The sequence below is a fragment of the Corticium candelabrum genome, chromosome 1 (assembly GCF_963422355.1).
Source record: "Corticium candelabrum chromosome 1, ooCorCand1.1, whole genome shotgun sequence".
Classification (NCBI taxonomy): Eukaryota; Metazoa; Porifera; class Homoscleromorpha; order Homosclerophorida; family Plakinidae; genus Corticium; species Corticium candelabrum.
In genome coordinates, this window is record NC_085085.1 from 833,325 (window position 1) to 853,324 (window position 20,000).

At 41.9% G+C, this 20,000-nt stretch overlaps 3 protein-coding genes and 1 long non-coding RNA gene across 8 annotated transcripts in view; 3 read left to right on the top strand and 1 right to left on the bottom strand.

Moving 5' to 3' along the window:
• Positions 1-364, bottom strand: part of LOC134184376 (collagen triple helix repeat-containing protein 1-like) — a 1,734-nt gene extending 1,370 nt beyond the window's left edge. The window contains exon 1 of one of the 2 annotated variants that reach the window (XM_062652059.1): positions 115-364. The gene's annotated coding sequence lies outside the window, so the exon portion shown is untranslated. The other variant, XM_062652054.1, reaches the window with a different exon arrangement.
• Positions 365-478: 114 nt separating this feature from the next.
• LOC134179048 (uncharacterized) lies at positions 479-2,059 on the top strand. Its single transcript, XR_009969767.1, has 3 exons — positions 479-1,681; positions 1,747-1,853; positions 1,913-2,059. It is a non-coding gene; the product is annotated as an uncharacterized LOC134179048 (long non-coding RNA).
• A 1,749-nt stretch (positions 2,060-3,808) lies between these two features.
• LOC134179029 (collagen triple helix repeat-containing protein 1-like) lies at positions 3,809-14,635 on the top strand. Of its 4 annotated transcripts, none has more exons than XM_062645938.1 (10): positions 3,809-4,076; positions 6,457-6,528; positions 7,699-7,835; positions 7,924-8,040; positions 10,309-10,453; positions 10,532-10,699; positions 11,912-12,029; positions 13,633-13,697; positions 13,759-14,046; positions 14,114-14,635. In XM_062645938.1, the coding sequence occupies exons 7-10, from the start codon at positions 11,990-11,992 to the stop codon at positions 14,471-14,473; spliced, it is 753 nt and encodes a 250-aa protein (XP_062501922.1). In that variant the 5' UTR covers positions 3,809-4,076; positions 6,457-6,528; positions 7,699-7,835; positions 7,924-8,040; positions 10,309-10,453; positions 10,532-10,699; positions 11,912-11,989; the 3' UTR covers positions 14,474-14,635. The 4 variants fall into 4 exon arrangements, 1 of the variants encoding a protein (XP_062501922.1); XR_009969759.1 differs by lacking the exon at positions 3,809-4,076 and adding an exon at positions 12,380-13,449 and having other exon boundaries at positions 5,774-6,528; positions 13,508-13,697; XR_009969763.1 differs by lacking the exon at positions 3,809-4,076 and having other exon boundaries at positions 5,774-6,528; positions 12,380-13,697.
• A 151-nt stretch (positions 14,636-14,786) lies between these two features.
• Positions 14,787-20,000, top strand: part of LOC134197602 (SH3 and PX domain-containing protein 2A-like) — a 5,626-nt gene continuing 412 nt past the window's right edge. The window contains exons 1-12 of the mRNA XM_062666951.1: positions 14,787-14,883; positions 14,956-15,036; positions 15,514-15,589; positions 15,646-15,722; positions 15,781-15,875; positions 16,118-16,146; positions 16,360-16,497; positions 16,559-16,669; positions 16,830-16,947; positions 17,246-17,535; positions 17,747-17,784; positions 17,850-20,000. The exon at positions 17,850-20,000 is cut by the window's right edge and continues 412 nt beyond it. Coding sequence (XP_062522935.1) covers positions 14,812-14,883; positions 14,956-15,036; positions 15,514-15,589; positions 15,646-15,722; positions 15,781-15,875; positions 16,118-16,146; positions 16,360-16,497; positions 16,559-16,669; positions 16,830-16,947; positions 17,246-17,535; positions 17,747-17,784; positions 17,850-20,000 — 3,276 coding nt within the window. The 5' untranslated portion in view covers positions 14,787-14,811. The remainder of the gene's footprint in view (positions 14,884-14,955; positions 15,037-15,513; positions 15,590-15,645; positions 15,723-15,780; positions 15,876-16,117; positions 16,147-16,359; positions 16,498-16,558; positions 16,670-16,829; positions 16,948-17,245; positions 17,536-17,746; positions 17,785-17,849) is intronic.

Below are 20,000 nucleotides of genomic sequence, written 5' to 3' on the forward strand. Positions count from 1 at the left end.
GAGCACTCACTCTATTTGCATTAGACTGCCACACTTCTCACACACTACCGCCTACTGCAACTATGCTAACGTGCATGTACCAAATTTACTAACTCACTGCAGCTCACGTCTCACCATAAAAACATAAATGTTCATGACGATTCAGCAATGAAACTCCTTCCACCTCTTATAGGCAAATAGAGCGACAGCCACCAGTTGCACTGTAAAATATGCTACAGTATTGATTGTAGCAACTAAATCTTGGTTTCCGCCTTCAATTCATCTAGTGCAATGACCACTTGTTTATTCGCTGCCGGATCAGATGGAGGATTGCTCTCCCATATCAAAGCAACGAACAGAGAGCTTGTGCAGTAGACACGCGAAGGCCAAAGACTGAATTACTAGGATCGCGCCAACGTTAAGATAAGCGCATGCGTACTGGCACACTTCAAGAACTCCGAGGCATTTTAATACGGGATTTTCACTTGTACATTGAGATGACATCGATGGAAGGAGCAAAGTATGACGTCATACGTGGTTGATGAGGATTTAATAATCCGTATTTGTTCTATCATGTGCATATTATATTTTAGGAGTTGAGTTCCTCGCAGACGCAAGAGACGAGGTTTGTTGAGACTTTATTATGACGTGTGTGATGAGGACAGAACAGATCCTACTGATATTGACGGACCTCATTTGTCTGTTTGTTTGCCGTCAGTTATTTGTTGTCTGTTTGTCTGTTCATTCGTCTGTCTGTCTGTTTGTTGTCCGTTTGTTCACCTGCATGTCTGTCTGTCTGTCTGTCTATCTATTTGTCTGTCTGTTTTCTGTTTGTCTGTTCATTCGTTTGTCTGTTTGTCCGTCCATTTGTCTGTTTATATCAATTTGTCGATTTCATTTGTGGTTTAGTGTCGGGTAGGTGTACCTAATTGTGGACACTTCCTGGTAATTTGAGTTACAATCACTGTTTTCTCTGGTAGTCTGCACGAAGAGACAGTGAAACATGTCCGAAACTAGAATTGCACAACGTCAGCTAGCGCACTAGCAAAATATATGGGATAACGTCTGTAAACAGCTTGGACATGTGCTTGTTGTCTGTTTGTCTGTTTGTCTGGTTATTCGTCTATCTGTCTGTTAGTTTGTTGTCCGCTTGTTCACCTGCATGTCTGTCTCTTTCTGTCTATCTATATGTCTGTCTGTTTTGTGTTTGTCTGTTCATTCGTTTGTCTGTTTTTCTGTGTGTTTGTCCGTCCGTTTGTCTGTCTGTCTGTCTGTCTAGCAGACTGTTTGTCTGTTTATATCAATTTGTTGATTTTATTTGTGGTTAATTAATGTATTGTTTGTAGGTAACTTTAACAGATGAAATGTTTCCTCTCTCACAAATATACCACAGTGTGTGGATGTGTCTACTACAGCTGCATAACAAGGCAGTAGGAAATGGCTTGTGAGCCACATGGATTGACCAGTTTGTCTACAATGGTCACGCGACTGTCACGTGTTTACTTTACTAGTTGACATCAACACTACTAATTTTAGTAATTTGATTGCCAATTTGGAATTGAAATGGTTGTGTTTGTTTGTTTACTTGTTTGTTGATTGTAGTGGTGTGGATCCAAGTCGGCTGGAGAGAATTGAGATTTTCAGTCTTGTACAGTTGACCAAGGTGTCAGTCGTGATGTGAATAGTCAAGATTGCATTCAAGGTCATACAAGTTTGAGTGAATTTTTGTTATTGTGGTTTAACTATTTAAATCGTTTTGTCTCACAGACTTTACTTGATTGCATTCGACTGAAGATGTTTGGCAAGTTTGGCCTTCAACGGATGCAAGTCGACTATCTACAGCTCTGTCTGTCAAGATTTGTCTCTGATGAAAAGTCAGTTGTCACATCATTCTTTGTGTGAGAGATCAAGTTTATGTATGTTCTATCGCCAGTATTATTCATGGCTTGTTGGATGAGGTGATGAACTGTGAAGTGAACAGATGCATCGACCCTCAGCTAATGAAACAAGTGTAAGCCAGTCCTTATATGGCTGTGTGTGTGTGTGTGTGTGTGTGTGTGTGTGTGTGTGTGTGTGTGTGTGTGTGTGTTTGTTTGTGTGTGTGTGTGTGTGTGTGTGTGTGTTTGTGTGTGTGTGTGTGTGTGTGTGTGTTTGTTTGTGTGTGTGTGTGCACGTGCGTGTGTGTGTGTGTGTGTGTGTGCGTGTGTGTGTGTGTGCACGTGTGTGTGCGTGCGTGTGTGTGTGTGTGCACGTGTGTGTGTGTGTGCACGTGTGTGTGTGTGTGTGTGTGTGTGTGTGTGTGTGTGTGTGTGTGTGTGTGTGTGTTTAACATCGCTCGTAATACACTACTGTGTTGTAAGCAACATGTTCGCTAGTTGCGATATCGTGTAGACACAAGACAGTGCGGGCTTCAATGGGGCAATGTGCCAGGTTGTGACGGAGTTGTGAACAATGGGTTAACCAGAGTGGTCAGCTCACACAGTGAGCTCCGACAAGTGGGGTGAAACCAAGAGGTCACTCGGTGACGTTGGAGGATCAACACCCGTTAGAACCACCATGTACTCAAGCCTAAGAAGTAAGTCAAGTTGGCGTTGGAGAATGTCTCATTCCGCTTTTTTGGAACCCAAGGTGTTAGTGGAGTTAACGTTGGAGGCTGAACACCATCACAGAACCCATTCCGTTTAATGACGTACATGAGATAACTGGCTTGCACCGAAGATGGTAGTTGCGTTGACATTGCAACGTGAGTGGAGGTACACTGATAATGTTGGGCCAAGCTTACAGGCATGCCAGATCCCGTATCAACTTCTAGTCGCCTTCCCCTCGTCCTCCAAGGCATCAGGTGCCGCGGACTTCGATTCAAGATCATCAGTCAAATGAAATCAAAGCTGTGAGAACATCTTGGCCTATCAACCGACGACCGTCAGATGTACTGGGCCTCATTTACACGGCCTTCTTCGGCTTTCTTCGATGCTGGCCTGAACAAGGCCCTTCCCCAAATGGCATGCTACTCCAGAGAGAGCCAGGAGGCTGCATGTGTACCAGGCCACTGGAATACAGCCTGAGACCATCAAATTCGACATATATGAGCATTAATCGTTTCTATTGTGAGTAAATTTGAAAGAAAAGTAGATGTCAGTCAGTGGACCACGATGGAAAGTTTGTAGGAATGTGGGCTTTAGCGAGTGTGTTTGCCACAGAAGAGAGGGGCTTGCCATTCAGTTGTATGTATTGTTGGTAGCAGTCTGAAGGCCAACGAACGATAGTTTTGATCAGCCAATCTGGCAGGCCAGCGGCGGCTGCAGTTGTTGCTGCTCCGATCCGGAAGCTGTGATCTGTGTAGTGGTCTTCATTGTACCCCAATTTGTGTAGCAAAGACCGAAGCATAGAGGTAAGACACAGGGGAGTGAGAAAGGACTCATCTGCGTGTGCAAATAGCGTTAGATCTGATGCTCTAGGACGGGCCAGGTAGTTTTTCACGCCTTTATCGGACAGACTGAAAATGGTGTGTTTGTCTAAGAAATAAGTCGACGCCCAAGCAGAACAGGTCCGGTTTAGAAGCCTCGATGTGCAGCCGATACTTGTTGCCGTCGTTTGTGAGACCAGAGCGTAACAGCGTTTGGTCCTTGTCACAATTGCTGGGACTCGAAGCCGTAAATTCCGAGCACCGAAGAAAGTCAAAAAAGGCTGTGGTAAATGAGGCCCAGTACATCTGACGGTCGTCGGTTGATAGGTCAAGATGTTCTCACAGCTCCAATTTCATTTGACCGATGATCTTGAATCGAAGTCTGTGGCGTCTGATGCCTCGGAGGACGAGGGGAAGGCGATTAGAAGTTGCTACGGTGTCTGGCATGCCTGTGAGTTGATGATGGTGTTTGATGCCAGCCAGATATACATTCAGCGTCTGGTACTGCACTTTCGAAGATGTGGCAACAAACTGGACGAGAGATGACTTTGAGGCTGGGAACAGTGACCACTTCCTCTGTCTGCAGAACTCCATATACCGTGAAACGCCTGTGTTGTAGGTGCGTTGTGATGAGGTGGCGATGCTTTCGTTTTGAAAGAATGTGGCTGCTGGTCCAATAGACCCCCCAATGGTGAGAGCTTCTGCAGGCAATATAGTTGGCCGTGGTGTTAATTACTTTTAATTACTGCATCAATTGAGTAAAGTTAATTACTGCATCAATACAAGACAATAAGATACTCAGACAATACAAACTTAATTACAGCCATGCAGACAGACCGACAAACAAATAAACAGGCAGACAGATATACAAATAGACCAGCCAAATGACCGACGGAACAACCAACCAACAGACAGACAGATAGACAGACAGACTTGCAAATCAGGCCTTGCAAACAACAAAGTCATTAACTAGTGGACTTGACTTTGTCAAAATTGGCTCGAGGTGTCAATGCGTGGAACTTAGGCATCTGTGCGCAAGACAATGCATCAGCAATTACGTTAGAAGCTCCCGGAATATGTCTAATAACGACAATATTGTTATTGTTTGCCACCGTAAGAAACAAGCAACGGACGAGTGCCATGAGATTGGGCCAGCAGGATGAGCCGTGTTGCCATACGTCGACTGTACGCTCTAGTTGTCACAGTGGAATAAAACCCATTTACCAGACCAATGCTTACCCCATGTCAAACAGGCTATGACGACAGCGAACAATTCTTGCCATGCTATAGACTTTCCCGATTCAAGCGTCTAGTGCGACTGCCAGTCATTGTGGAACCAAGCTCCACTGTAGTATGTGCCAAAACTGTATTAACCGGACGCATCTGTGTAGAGCTGCATGTCTGCGACCGCAGAGAGATAGACATCCAGCATCATTGCAACCCCATTCTAGGACGGGAGAAAGCGATACCACCATTGGAAATCCTTCCTAGTTTCGCTGTTAATGTAGACATGGTGATGACTCAATCGGACGGAGATTGCCAGGTTGATGAGTCCTCGTAGAAAAATTCGGCCGGCTGGAATGACCTTGCATGTGAAGTTAAACTTACTGATTATGGATTGTAAGTCGCGCTTGGTCGCCTAGCCCTTGCTGAACATTGACCTTGTGCTCGAGTACGGCCTTTAGGTTGGAAGATAAATGAAAGTAACCTGCACCATTGTAGCTAAGATTGAAACCGTGATGTAGTGACCAAAGTAGTGATTCAACAAACATACGATCAGGGTGATTGTGTAGTGACATTGCAAAAACCTCAGGCTGTAGTTGAGTGTCTAGTTTGTGCTTGTTTATTGGTGCCCTTACGGGAACACGTGGCCTCTGGGTGATCGCCGTGGCAGATGAAACATTGGTGTTGGTACTTGCACAGGCTAGGTGAGGCTTGGTTCTTGCATCTACCAGCATTGAAGAGGCTGCAAATTTTGGGTTTGTCTGAAGGGGGTTGGAGATGTTACCGGAAGATGCTGTTGCTCGCCTGGGGGGGGGATGAAAGGACTGGTTGGTGTGCACACAGTTTGTTGCTACGTGACCTGGTTGGCTGCATGTCTAGCAGGTCATCGAGGTTGCTGCGCGACCTGTTAAGCAGAGCCCACAGGTGATGGTTGATCGTGTCTCGTTTTACGCTCGTGGTCCTGCTGGAAAAATAGCGAAAGGCTCTATTGTATATCAACCAGGCTGAGGTTTTGTATTTTAAGCTAGACTATAGACTGGTAGCCGATAAGTTTGTAACCTCGTGCCGGATTCGCTAGTAAGACTATAGCCATGTATGCAGACCATGCCACGAGCCGATGTCGCGGAAATGTCTGCGCTTTGGAGCGGATACCGAGTCTTTCATTGCCATGGGGACCCCACCCATGGTAGTCGTTACTTTAGTAACTATGGTGTCAAAGCTAACATATTTACTTACTAGAATCTTCCTTTTTGTCTTCCTAGATAGCATCTAGGATGTCGGTTGATTGCTAGATCCGGCTGCTGTCCATGTGTGGCCGAGAGATGTGCGAAGGCTGGAACGATGTGATTTTGATCTTGTGCAGGAATGGTGACTGGGCGATCTAGACTGTCGTTTGTGTGGTGATCGAGACCTTGATGATGAGCGAGAGCTTTGGCTGCTGTCGTTGTTCCGGTTCCCACGATTGTGACTCTGTGTTCGAGTACAGCCAGCCCTCTTTTGTAGTGTGTCGGGAAGAACCTGACCTGGATCTCGAACGACTGAGCATGGGACGAATAGCTTCGACATGGCAGCTACCGATGCTTGTATTGCTGACTGGATCACAGTCTCTAGCGATGTGCTGTCAATTTGTGTGGCCATGGTAGGTGTTTCCATCGCCATCGCCGTGAATTAAGGCAATAGAAGAGCAGCTGACATGACAGCAATCTAATTGTTTGTGTAGCATTTACAGTTTCATAGTTTTTGTACAAAATGTGTAGATGGTGAATTGAGTTGTGTGTGTGGCAGTCTTGTGTTTGTGATGTTTGAGTGCAAGTGATCATATTGCAATTTATCCATAAATATGCTAGGAAGGAGATCTCTGGCAAAAGTTACACACACAAAGTGTCAATGAAACATGTAAATCTGATGTCTGATGATTGGTGAGTAGATGTCGATAGCAGAAAGAAACTAAAATTTAGTAAAACTTGCTTGTCCATTTGATTGTGGAGTTTACTGACTTTCTCATTTTAAGATTCTATTCTATAATATTTTACTAAAATTTTGAGAACAACTAAAAATGTAATTAGATAAATATATATGCTTGCATGCATGCTGAGCAAAAGACAAGGATGTACAACGAGTGTTTCATATAGGTTAGACACTCCCAGCATTGAAGTCAGTCAACTTTCTGATTACAGTGATATCATGCATGGTATTTGTGTATCACATGCAAACTTGATTGATATGTATGCTTTTAGTTGTTTAATTAAGAGAACCAGTGCTAAGTGGCATCGAGAGATTAAAATTATTGTAGAGGTTAAAATAATGTTATTGATATTAATATTGATTAATAAATGAGGTCAATAGTAAATTGGACACACAAAGTTGTTATTAAGTTTAACTACAAATTTAGAGTTTTGTACGTGTGCTTTGTACATGATCTGCTTTATAGGATAGACTTAGGGTAGCATGCTGCTTTCTTGGTTAAATGATTCCTACAAGCCATAGGTTGGTCTATCATAGAAGAATGTCCATGCAGCCAATAATGTTATGTGGTGAGTCCAAGTCACGTTATTGAATCGGGTTCTGTTTGCGAGTAAGGCAGGAGAGAGTCAAAGAATTTAGGTGGGACTCACTTCAAAATTTGGAGGCAGTCGGTCTTTCGTGGGCTTCTTTGTAGCTACACTACTGAGAGTTTTTCTCAATGAGTTCATTATGATAAGAAAAATGTAAACAATTAATTTGAACTTACGCACACAACTTGAATACACACACACACACACACACACACACACACACACACACACACACACACACACACACACACGTGAATTCTGTGACAAAAATTAAGATTAATGGAATGCGGTGTTGAGTTTGATGCAAACGTATGTGTAACGTTATTGATAAAAGTACTAGTAAAGATTTGAATCGGATGGCTTATAGGTAGAAGAACATTAGATTTAGCTACTTTATTCTTCTGTAACTTTTGTTTAATATAGTGTGTTTTATTGTAGAGTTAGGACTGTCTACTATACCAAACTTGACATCTCCTTCCTACTCTACAATCTAGAACTATATGTCATGTATGGCTAGTTGTGGTTATTGTTTAGATACGTTTGGGGTGGTTCTGGTCGTATTGACAGAAACTGGTTGTGACGTGATTGTCGATGCGTAATGATGTTTGACTGCAAGTATCATTTCCTGTTATCAGAGTAGATTCTGGCTTTGAGAACGTATATGGGTAAAGGTAAGTATGTCTGTTTTGTCAACTACATCGTCTCCAACTGCTTCAGCTTGTTGTCTGTATCTCAGCTAGCACTGATTTGTGTGTTTAGGTCAAACCATGGATTCTACATAGACGTATGTCACTGACTGCATGGCAATTAAAGCTTTTCAATATTTAGTCTCGTTTCTATTTGACTGTTTTGCTGTAATTTCAAGTCTAGAACAAGGTGGGTGACAAGGTCTTGTTTGTTTGTCTTGAACTGAATTGTTTCTAGATTAGAGTGTTTCTCAATATTACACCAAATAGTAGCTAGGACTTAGTGTGAGCAACCAAGTTGTCAGTTTGTCAAGAAGTTTTGTATCGTTTACCAGTTGTACAGTAGAATACGATACAGCTCTATAATTCAGCAGAAATGACTGACAATGAACCTTCTTTAAAGGGAGTGATTTGAACAATTAACGTTGTAATTCTTTCTTCCTTCGGTCACATAAATGCTAGTGAAGCAAACTTTTCTTTGTTAATTACCAATGTATACTAATTAGATTTACTATCTTGATTCCTTGTTCTTTACTGGGACATGACACACGTGCACCAGCTTCCCAGTAATCATTTTTATCACTGTACACGTCTGCTTTAGTGGAACACCTTTTCACCTCTTCAGACAGACACGTTTTCTCATTTCCATCTCGTGTGGGAAGTGACAATCATATCAGTTAATCTTGACTTGCATTGGAAGCAATTGTATACAGTATGAACTTCTTTTTATTGTCTGTGCACATGGTGTTCATGTGGTGTGCTTGTGTCATTGGCTTTTTTGGATTTCATACTGTTGTTTGCATGCTGTAGTTATGTCTTCTTTGTAAGTGTTTTGCATGCTTTATCATGAACTGTGTGACACATTTTGTGTCATTTGTGACACGTCTTCTTCCTGTTGAGGTGATACAGTAGCATTCGTCTCTTCTCTGTGTTTGCTCCTCCCACAGTGATAAGAGATAACAAGTCATCTTCTTTTGTCTTCATTTTGTGAGAAGAACTCTATTGCCTTCTTGAGTGTAGGGCTTACTTTTTTTTGTTTAGTTCCTATGGAACCTGTCCAACAGCCTGCACGTGTAGACAGTGTATGTAATTATGACTGACAAAGAACCCTCTAACTGTTCTTCCTGGTTGCTTACAACAACTGCTTTAATGTTTGGATGAAGAAGATCCAATCCCGTTGTAATGTGATTTTCAAGAACAACTCAGCAAGTATTGTGGCAGCTAGTGTGCTTCTTAATCCCAATTGGATGGCTGCCAGCTGATGATGAAAGGACATCTTGTCATTTCTTATCTATTTCATCATTTTTCACTGTTTGTACAAAAGCGTTCTGCTGCAGCATTGTTGATGGATGGTAGGGTGGGCTTTTATGTGTTTAATTCTAGTTGATTGTGAGAACGTTTCAAATTCATTTGAAGTAAACTGTGGTCTGTTGTCTGAAATGATCTGTTTGGGTGACCTATGCTGTGAAACAAGTTCTTCAGCACTGCAATAAATTGTGTGAATTCTTTCTCACTCTCTCTGGCTATGGCCATTAGTGTATAGGTGCACTTGAGTATCATTTTCTCCAGCTGACTGACTTGCAGTACCATCTTTCACCACTTGTCCAAATAGATGCATCGATTCCTGGCCAGTAGAACACATGAATTCTTGCTAATATTTTGACAATTCTAGGGTGAGTTCTGTGCAACTCATGAAAACTCTGTTTTTGTAAGGTTGCTGGAATTACTGCTGTTATATTGCCTCCAGTCTGTGTGCATGCGTGTGTGCTTGCATGGGCAAAATTATACAGTGTGCTCCTGTATAATAACATTTAGGATGCCATTGAAACCTTACGACGACATGCTCAAATAGAACAACACTCCATGGAGCACTGTTAGTGATCTACTACCACTAATGATAGAAATTGTCTCTATTTAATTGGTATTGAGTACACAAGTTGCTACATATGACAGGCAGAGACGTACAGTTGAAACAATATAATGACAATCTAAAATAGTACGACATGTTTCAATAGGACAATGTTGAAGCATTACAACGACATGACATTCAATTTGAAAACATGGAGTATATTTATGCATGCATACACACATGCATACACACATTCATATATACATACTTGACAAGTTGTCACTAAAATATTTTTAGTATCAATTAAACTTAAACATGACTTCAATTACAAGATGTTGGCTACACATCACTGAGACAAATTACTAGAGCTTTGCTTCAGGCTACAATGTTTTCCTTTAGAATGTTTGCTGTAATCAACATAGCACAGAAACAGCATCATACTAACTGTACAGTGTTTGTAAAGTAGGTAATTGTGTGTGTGTGTGTGTGTGTGTGTGTGTGTGTGTGTGTGTGTGTGTGTGTGTGTGTGTGTGTGCATTATTATTATCTGGAATAGATTTAGTTAACTACATTATGGATGATTTACTATTGTATTTAATTATCTTGCAGCAAACTCTTGACAATGTTTGCAAGGCGTGTGATCAATCAATGTTGACTGATCGATACATTCTACAGTTTGAATTATGATGCATTGTCAATGAGCAGTGGTTGCCGTATTTGATCTGAACATGGATCATGCACAATGATTTAATTGGTGAATGGATAGTTCTCTTTGAATTGATCAGAGAGCACACAATCCATTGTCTGCTTGACTGTTTACATTCTATTCCAGGTAAATTGATGTTATGAAAATTAGCACCACTTGGCAAGTTTCATGATGACTATACAACTGACATCATGCAGTCGACTGATTTGGGCAAATTGTTGCAAGCAAAGGCACAATAGGAACAGAATTTAGTCAAACTGAAACTTGTGATGATGATATGGTTCAGCTAGCAAGGTATTGTCTTTTAACAAGTGCCACGTGACAGAAATAATAATTATTTATGTTATTGATAACTATAGTTGAGATTGGTTACAAAGGTGGTACATAATTTTTAGTAGCCATGCTGTTGTGTGTTTTGTTACTGATCTGGTGGAGAGATGCGAGTTGCCCCAAAGGACCATAAATTCTAACATAATGGGTTATAGTTGACCTCTTTGTTTGTAAGATGTTATAGAAGTTGAAGTCTTATTGTTGGGTTGTCATTATTAATTATTGAATTATGTTGTGTTAGGTGTTTTTCTGATGAGACAACATTTGCATAGGCTTGAGTGCACGTCCATGCAGCCAGTTGTACGTCTCCCCCCCAGGAGCTTAGAAGAAAGCCCGTCTCTTGGGGGAGGCGACCAGCTGGACCCTCGAGCCTACCATTTACATGAGTTAATTAATAAGTTTGCATACAGTAGACATTGGATATAACAAATTTGGATTTACCGACACTTTGCTTATATCGACTTGTTTTCTTTGCCCAGTTGTTAGCTAGTGTCTTTCATATTGGTTTTACCTCAGATTTTAGTGACATCACATATACCAACATATTGGATTTATTGACACATAAATTATCTCCGTAAGCCTGAATTATCTTTGAGTATAACAATTTTTTGGCGCCATGCTCATCAGAATCGCATTATATTTCCTGACATTTGCATCATATAACTGCATCATCAAACGGATATTTCTGACTTTATAACTTTAGTAACTCAGAAGTTTTACTGTAATAATGTCCTTATGTACTTATAGCTTCATTTATAAGCAAATTTTCATGTTGTTGAAGTTGTGCACTAGAAAAGTTGCTATGTTCAACAAAAACGGCCAAATAACCTTCTCAAGACTGTCCATGCACTGTAAATGTACTGGAAGGTTTTGCAATAACAATCTGGTGTTGGACAATGAACTGTGGAGTTAGTGACATGTTTAGGAGACCCCATACTTTAATTAAACATATTTTCAGTGGTGTGTGACAAGGTTGGAGATTAATGCGAATACAGTGTGTTTGGAAATGATATGCTATCTATTACAATGACACATACACACACACACACACACACACACACACACACACACACACACACACACACACACACACACACACACACACACACACAAGCAAATTGTCTCAAACACTGATCATCATTTTGATGGCTAACTGTTTGTTTGTGTTTGCTGTAGATGAGCCACACATAACAACCAATAGCTACAAGGCTGAAAACAATGACGGGCTGACGTTTGATCAAGGAGTTGTGATCGATGTTGTTTAAAGGAACTTGGATGGCTGGTGGCTTGTTAGGTCAGCAACATAGTCAGTGTGGTGGTGGTGGTGGTGGTGGTGGTGGTGGTGGTGGTGGTGGTGTGTGTGTGTGTGTGTGTGTGTGTGTGTGTGTGTGTGTGTGTGTGTGTCTGTGTGTGTGTGTGTATGTTGTGTGTGTGTTGTGTGTGTGTGTGTGTTTCCCATGTAAACACACATTTGGCATCTCTCTGGCCTGGCCTGTTCGGACAGAATAACCAATCATGTCACAAACTGGTTTAAGTACTTCCACCAATCACTCTAAATCAAGCACATTGTTTACACACTCGCACACACACACTTTAAATTAATTAATAGTGAAATAATTAAATATCATGAAGTGTTTGTTCTAGGTTTTTTGCATTTTGTTGTAACGAACTTTGTCCCTTTGATTGGAACACTAAAATCAAATAAGAAAAGAACTAGAAAGATTAGGTATTTAAACCATATTATTTGGGACAATTTAGTAGCCCATATATTTCTTTTGTTTTAAAGATGGCAACATTTTGTGCTTATTGTAGATGTTAGAATTTGCATTGGTAAGTCAAGGTATACTGTAAGATGATAATCATCATGCAGACACTCCAAATGTGATTGTTGTCGTTTACTAAACTTTGAAATGAAATGAAATATAATCAGAATGAAAATGTTGGTCACACTTGCGGACCCATACATTGAAAGTGCGACATCTGAGGATCTTGTAGAGTGTCACCAATGGGGACGTACTCTACTAACTGGAAATGTTTTATACGACTGATGTGAGTTGACTTTTCTGGTCATATAGTTATGTGGGATGTAATGAAGGTTACAGTAAGAAGAGAATTGAGAGAAAGTACAACTGAATGACTCAGCTATCAGCTGTCGTTCTCCAACTAGTTTTGTGTATCTCTTCTTCCAAGCCATATTGTTGTACTTGTTGTTACTGATGTGGTGGTGAAATGGTGAAATGAAGTGTTATGATGGTGTGACTGTCAGATGGCAGTGTGAGTTCTTGCAATGGACTGTCTATGCTGTAACATAGTGGATCTATTACAGTACGAATCACTGCTGTTGCAATTTTTATCTATCAAAGGTTGTAAAAGTCTTATTGTTTGATCATCTATACAAAGGTGCTTTTTGGTGTCTATTTGGTGAGAAAGTAGCCTCGTATAACATGACAACACCGGAGACTCCGAGTTGTCGTGTTATATGGGAACCGGGCACGACGGCACCAGAGGGTCTTGTACAAGGCTAGTGAGAAAGCATGTGCATTGAGTTAATAAGTTTTGCACACTTTAGCATATTTGCAGTGGTGGGTGACAATGTGAGAGCTCAATGCAAATAGGGTGTTGTAGAAAATGATGTGCTGATCATGAAAATGACAATATGAACTTGTAGGCAGGAAATGAGAAAGGGGAGGGGCTGGATATGAAAACATATTGAGGTCATCATTTGTAGATGATTTTGGAAACATAGGATTACATGGAAATGCTCTATTTCAGACTAGACTGTACCCACCCCGGATGTGAGGTTGTGTGAGGAGAAGTATATAAGAGCAAGCTCACCAGCTCACTTCATCAGTATCGAGGATATCGGTCATCATCATGTTTTCATTTTTTTGTGACAGTTCTTGTGCTCATTCAAGTCATTGCTACTTGTGGTGGTCAAAGCGTGTCAGATGAGAGAAAGCAGGTTGTGATCATACATCAAGTAGTAATTAAAATATATTATTCTGATTTTGTTTACTGAGTAGACATGTGTGCCTGCTGGCGTTCCAGGAGTACCTGGATCACCTGGGTTGCATGGATCACCCGGACGAGAGGGGATAAAAGGAGAAAAAGGATTGAACGGAGAGAGAGGATTAGTTGGAGATGTCGGCAGTAAAGGTAATGCTGGGAAGATAGGTCCACAAGGTCCACAAGGTCCACGAGGGATAAAAGGAGACACAGGAAGGAAAGGAGAGAAAGGAGAAGCTATGACACTCAACTGGAAACAGTGTGTGTGGAATAGAAATGATAATAAGGACAGCGGTCTGATTCAGGTTATTCCAACTCGATTTGTGATTACAATTACCAACGTGTGACTTGTTTCTGCTTTCTTTTCAACAGAACTGTAATTTTAGGAAACATGACAGCAATTCAGCTCTACATGTTGCATATGCAGGAAATCTCAGGGTTCTGTGCTCCAGTGGCTCTTGCTGTTCTCGATGGTATTTTACATTCAATGGCAACGAGTGCAGTGGACCTATGACTATTGAGGGAGTTGTGTATGGTGATCCAGCTAATGATAATCCTCACCGTCACAGACAGATTGAGGGATACTGTGAGAACATTCCAGCAGGTCAAGTCACAATTGGATTCAACATTGGAAACTGTAACAAATTAACATCAACAACGTATAATGGCTATACAGGATGGAAATCAGTATCTCGCATTATGATTGCAGAAGTTCCTCCATCACAAAAGTGACTGAATTAGAGAGAAATTAGAACTTGTGTTCAGTATAGTTTGCAGTACGTACAGTACGAGGTAGTTGAAGTAGGAGGCTGGATGGTGTGTGTGCATGTCTCTCTTTGCCGTATGTGAGTGTATGTATGATTAATTCAACATGTAGCTGCAACTAACAATCGATATCGTCCGTCAAAGTCACAGAACAAACGGTTTACCAGATATAGAGTCCATCCCAGCTTGCTTTCGAACGAGCCACATAACTATAAGAGTTCGTGAGAAAATTAATCAAATTTTCGCATCCGGGCAATCGTAGCAATAACGTGCACAATCCCGGATGCAAATTTCTATTCGAGGAGATGACAAGGCGAACGGTTGTAGACGTGAAGGTGGTCGACACAGAGAAGCGTCGCCTTCCTAGCAAACATTACGTACGTTACTATTATATCTTCTAACCAATGTATCACATTTGCTTACGAATTCGCCAAATGACGTCACAACAGGTTTACAAGATCAGTGTGACGTGGTCAGAAGGCTCAACGTTAGTCATTTACCGTCGCTACAGCAAATTCTTTGAACTGCAGGTGAGCAACGGAAAGGGCGTGGGTTTACACACACACACACACACACACACACACACACACACACACACACACACACACACACACACACACACACACACACACACACACACACACACACACACACACACACACACACACACACACACACACACAAACACACACTACACACACAAACGACACACACACACCACACACACACACACACACACACACACACACACACACACACACACACACACACACACACACACACACCACACACACACACACACACACACACACACACACACACCACACACAAACTTGACCGTGACCAAATAATTATTATTGTATGTTAGCATCACACTCATTAATTAGGTTAAGATGACTTCACTAACCACAAGGTTATCAGACATTTTGTATCATGTGGATATAATACATACTGTGTCTATACTGTCTGACTCGAAACATGAAATTTATTTTGTTTATGATGAGCAGAGTCGTCTGCTGGAGTTGTTTCCAGAAGAAGGAGGCACGAAGGATCCAACACAGCGAATGATTCCATTTCTTCCAGGTGAGACAGCAGAGTGATCACAATGCGACTCGAATAACACACAACGAATGTGCTAGGAAAGAAGATCTTTGGCAGAAGTCACGTACGTGAAGTGGCAATGAAGCGTCTAAATCCAATTGATGAGTATTGCAGGGTGAGAGGCGGATAGTACATGATAGAGTGTCAACGTGTTGACATTGAGTTTTGCTCAGTCGTTGGTGCGACTTCCTCCCAAAGTGTCTGAGTGTGATGTGGTGATGGAATTTTTTAACGTATGGCCTGAAGACAACGACCCACATGCTGAAGAGTGAGTATTAGTTAATAGTGATATTAACATTGTAATTAATTATTAATATAAATTAATTAAATATTTTATACATTTACCTTTTTAGGTACACTGCTAATATGTAATAAAATATTTTAATATATCAATAGATTGATATTAATTAATTAATTAGCATAAATTGATTATGTTTGTAATTGGCTTGTCAGTTTAATTTAATTAGAGTTTGGTGTACTGATTTTGCAAGCTAATTGCTGCATTGCTAGGGAATATTTGAAGGCAAAGAAGAGCAATGGTATGAACGCTTGTACAACTTGTTGTAGTTTGAGATTGTAGATGATGTGTGGGTGTGGCAGTTTTGTCTGAGGTTTAATATTTGTAATTGCTGTGTGCATGCATGCATGCGTACGTGCGTGTGTGTGTGTGTGTGTGTGTGTGTGTGTGTGTGTGTGTGTGTGTGTGTGTGTGTGCCTTTCCACACATCTAACTGAATTCTGATGATATGTAGATCAAGTTGGTGAGAGCATCACAGACCCCATTCTGTTAGAGCAATACACGGCCATCGCAGATTACAAAAAGCAGCAGAAGAATGAAGTCAACGTGAAAGGTGGAGAGCTTGTTGAGGTTGTAGAGAAAAATGAGAACGGTGAGATGTGTTGACTATTGGCAGAATGAGGAACAAATATGATTTATATTGTCATGTGCAGGATGGTGGTTTGTTCGTGTTGATTATGAGCAAGGATGGGTGCCTGCCTCGTACCTGGAGAAGGCAGATGGGACAGAAGAGCCAGAAGGAAAGAGATTGAAACCAGGGAAAGGTGTGTGAATGTTGTTTTGGTGAAATTTGACACACACACACACACACACACACACACACACACACACACACACACACACACACACACACACACACAAGCGAATTGTCTCAAACACTGATCATCATTTTGACGGCTAATTGCTTGTGTGTGCTTCCTGCAGAGGAGCCACACATAACAACAAACAGCTACAAGGCTGAAAACGATGATGAGCTGACGTTTGATCAAGGAGTTGTGGTCGATGTTGTTCAAAAGAACTTGGATGGCTGGTGGCTTGTTAGGTCAGCAACATGATTGTTTAATATTAATACAGTGTGTGTGTGTGTGTGTGTGTGTGTGTTTGTGTTTGTGTGTGTGTTTGTGTTTATGTTTGTGTTTGTGTGTGTGTGTTTGTATGTGTGTTTGTGTTTGTGTGTGTCGTGCTCAACCAGATCAGTCTGGTTCATATTGTCTCTTGTAAGCACCTTAGACAAACTCTGCCTCGGAGGTGCTTAGACCATCATGGCAGTCCAGATTCTTAGCTACAAGATTATCAACTAACATAATGTGTATTCTGGTTTATTGTTTGTGTTGCTTTAGGTACCAAGGGAGAGAAGGCTGGGTACCTTCTGCGTTTCTCACAAAGATGAAGGTGTTACCAGAGGAGACGTCTGGTGCTGCTGTTGAGATCGTTGGCAGTGCACTTGATGCAGTAAAGTCAACCGATGATGAGAAACAGAAACTGCAGCTTCCTCAAGGTTCAATAAGCCCAGATACTGATCGTAAGAAAGATGGCAAAAAGAGGAAGGCAGCACCACCGAAACCATCGGCTGGGCCAGTGGTACATGGAAATGCTGGTCTTATTGCTGCTTCATTTGGTGCTTTACCAGGTCGTTGTCGTTGCTCAGTGTGTGTGTGTGTGTGTGTGTGTGTGTGTGTGTGTGTGTGTGTGTGTGTGTGTGTGTGTGTGTGTGTGTGTGTGTGTGTGTGTGTGTGTGTGTTTGAGCGAGCGACCAAGCATAGTTTCTGACACACTCACAGAGCTTTTAGTACTAGAAGACAAGTTGTTGTGCTATCATAGTTTTTGTCTTGCTTGTGCAGGTGCTGCAAAACCAACCCCTCGCAGGAATTCCATCAAGGTCTATGCTCTCTTTTGTATTTACTGTATGTGTTTACAAAAACATAACATTTGGACATTTTGTAGGTGACAAGACCAAAGAAGCCTGGTGGACTTGCTACAGCTATGAACAGAATATCTGAAGTTGACAGTGCTAAACAGAGTGAAGATTCACCTCAGTACTTCGTTGCCATTGCTGCTTATGACGGTCAGAATCCATCGGACTTGAGTTTTGAGGCAGGATCTAAAGCAGAGGTGACACAACAGGATCCAAATGGCTGGTGGTTTGTCCAAATAGGTGACAAAGAAGGATGGGTTCCTTCTACTTACTTTGAACCAGCAAGATCACCACCCATTCAGCCGAAGAGGGAAAACACTGAAGAACAAATGAAACAAAAGGTCAAAGCAAAAGCTCCTGCTCCTCCCAAAAAAGCACCGAAAGCAAAGAAGAAGAGGAAAGTGACTCAGTATGTGACAATAGCCGCATTTGTTTCTCAAGCTGGAGATGGTATCAGCTTTGAAGGAAATCAAGTTGTAGAAGTAGAGGAAAAGGAAGCCAGCGGATGGTGGTATGTTCGAATTGGTGACAAGGAAGGATGGGCTCCATCATCGTACATTGAAACTAAAGAAGTGGAGATTGAAGAAGAGGTCAATGAGCCTCCAGTAAAACCTTCCCAAAGAAGGATATCAACAGGAAATGACTTATCTGTTGCTCAGCCTGCAAGCTATGTTTCTAGTGATAAATCAAGCAACAAGAATAGCAGCAAGGATGTGAACCCAGTTGCTGCGGCTATTGCAGCACGAGCTCAAAAAGATCAGACAGCAATCAATCAGTCGAGTAGCAGTGAGCCTACTAAGTCTTCTATTGCTCCTCGGAGGACAACAACAACTGCCTCATCTAACATCTCATCACAAGGAGAAAACAAAACTGGAGACTCGAATCCTCTAGCCGCAGCACTTGCTGCACGAGCATCTCGACTGGAAGCCAATGAGAAGACTACTGATGAGAAACTGTCTGTGCCAGCAGTGAAGAGGCCTGTACCTCCAAGAATTCCAAAACTTCCAAAAGCTCATCACACAAGTGCATCATCATTGTCAGTGTCACCTCCAACGGAAATGCAGAAGGAAGTGAAGCATCAGCCACTTCCAAAGCCACGAAGATCAACAGATGCAAGTAGCCTTGCATCTAGAACAACCACAAATGTTGACACTGACGGTCAACGTAAAGAGAGACAAGTGCCAAGTGTTTTGAAACCGAGAAAAATGACAACAGTGGGCAAAAGCGACGACAACAGAGGAAATAGTCAGTCTAATGTCATAGCAGCCATTGCAGCAAGACAACAGAAGGTCGAATCGGAATCTCAATCATCACAAGTAGCGACTCCAAAGTCAGCCAAGGCTCCACTTGTGACTCCAAGCAAGGGAGTACCCAAGAAAGCACCCAACAAACAACAAATGTTTACGACAATAAGTGACTACAATAGTGATGACGGTCGGTTCAAGTTCAAGATGGGAGAACAGACCGTCGTGTTGGAAAAACATGAGAACGGTTGGTGGTATGTGGAGGTCGCTGGAAGTAAGGGCTGGGCCCCTTCCACGTACCTTGAACAGAAAAAACAAACAGGCAGCTCTCCAGGCAAGAAGTCTCCACCAGCTCGACCAGCCAACAGTCCTGCATTGAATCGTAAACTCGCTCAACCGAATAGACCAGCAAGAAAGACATCAGGAGACAAACAAAACGAGTGCGTAGCAACTGCCAGCTACACAGCAGACGATCAGGATGGCATCAGTTTGAATATTGGCGACAACGTCACGGTCATGGATCGTAATCCGAACGGCTGGTGGTTCGTACGAGTCGGTCAGAAAGAAGGATGGGCACCATCCACTTATCTTGAAGAGAAGAAGACGATGCCACCTAAACTGGGAATCGCAAAGCAACAAGACAATCACAACAAATCAAACGGCGACATTTCACCCACTCATGTTTCTACTCGAAAAACCGACGGACCAAAACCTTTCAGACTACCTGGACTGCCGAATAAGAGTGGCGTGAAAACCCAGAATGGGCAACCGGGTCCACCTGGACCTCCTAAACGGCCAAAAGCATCCCCAAGTAAACAGAACGAAACAACACAATCTGATGCTGCAAAGGAAAGATACAAGACAGTTGCTGATTTTACTGCCGATGACCAAGAGGGAATCTCGTTTTCAGCTGGAGAGATTGCTGAAGCGTTGGAG

Excerpts from the sequence above, each read along its gene's own strand:
- LOC134179029 (XM_062645938.1), top strand. The coding sequence starts at position 11,990 with ATGTTGTTTAAAGGAACTTGGATGGCTGGTGGCTTGTTAG. Across the intron at positions 13,698-13,758 it reads TGTCAGATGAGAGAAAGCAG|ACATGTGTGCCTGCTGGCGT; the intron begins GTTGTGATCATA and ends TTTACTGAGTAG. Across the intron at positions 14,047-14,113 it reads AGGACAGCGGTCTGATTCAG|AACTGTAATTTTAGGAAACA; the intron begins GTTATTCCAACT and ends TCTTTTCAACAG.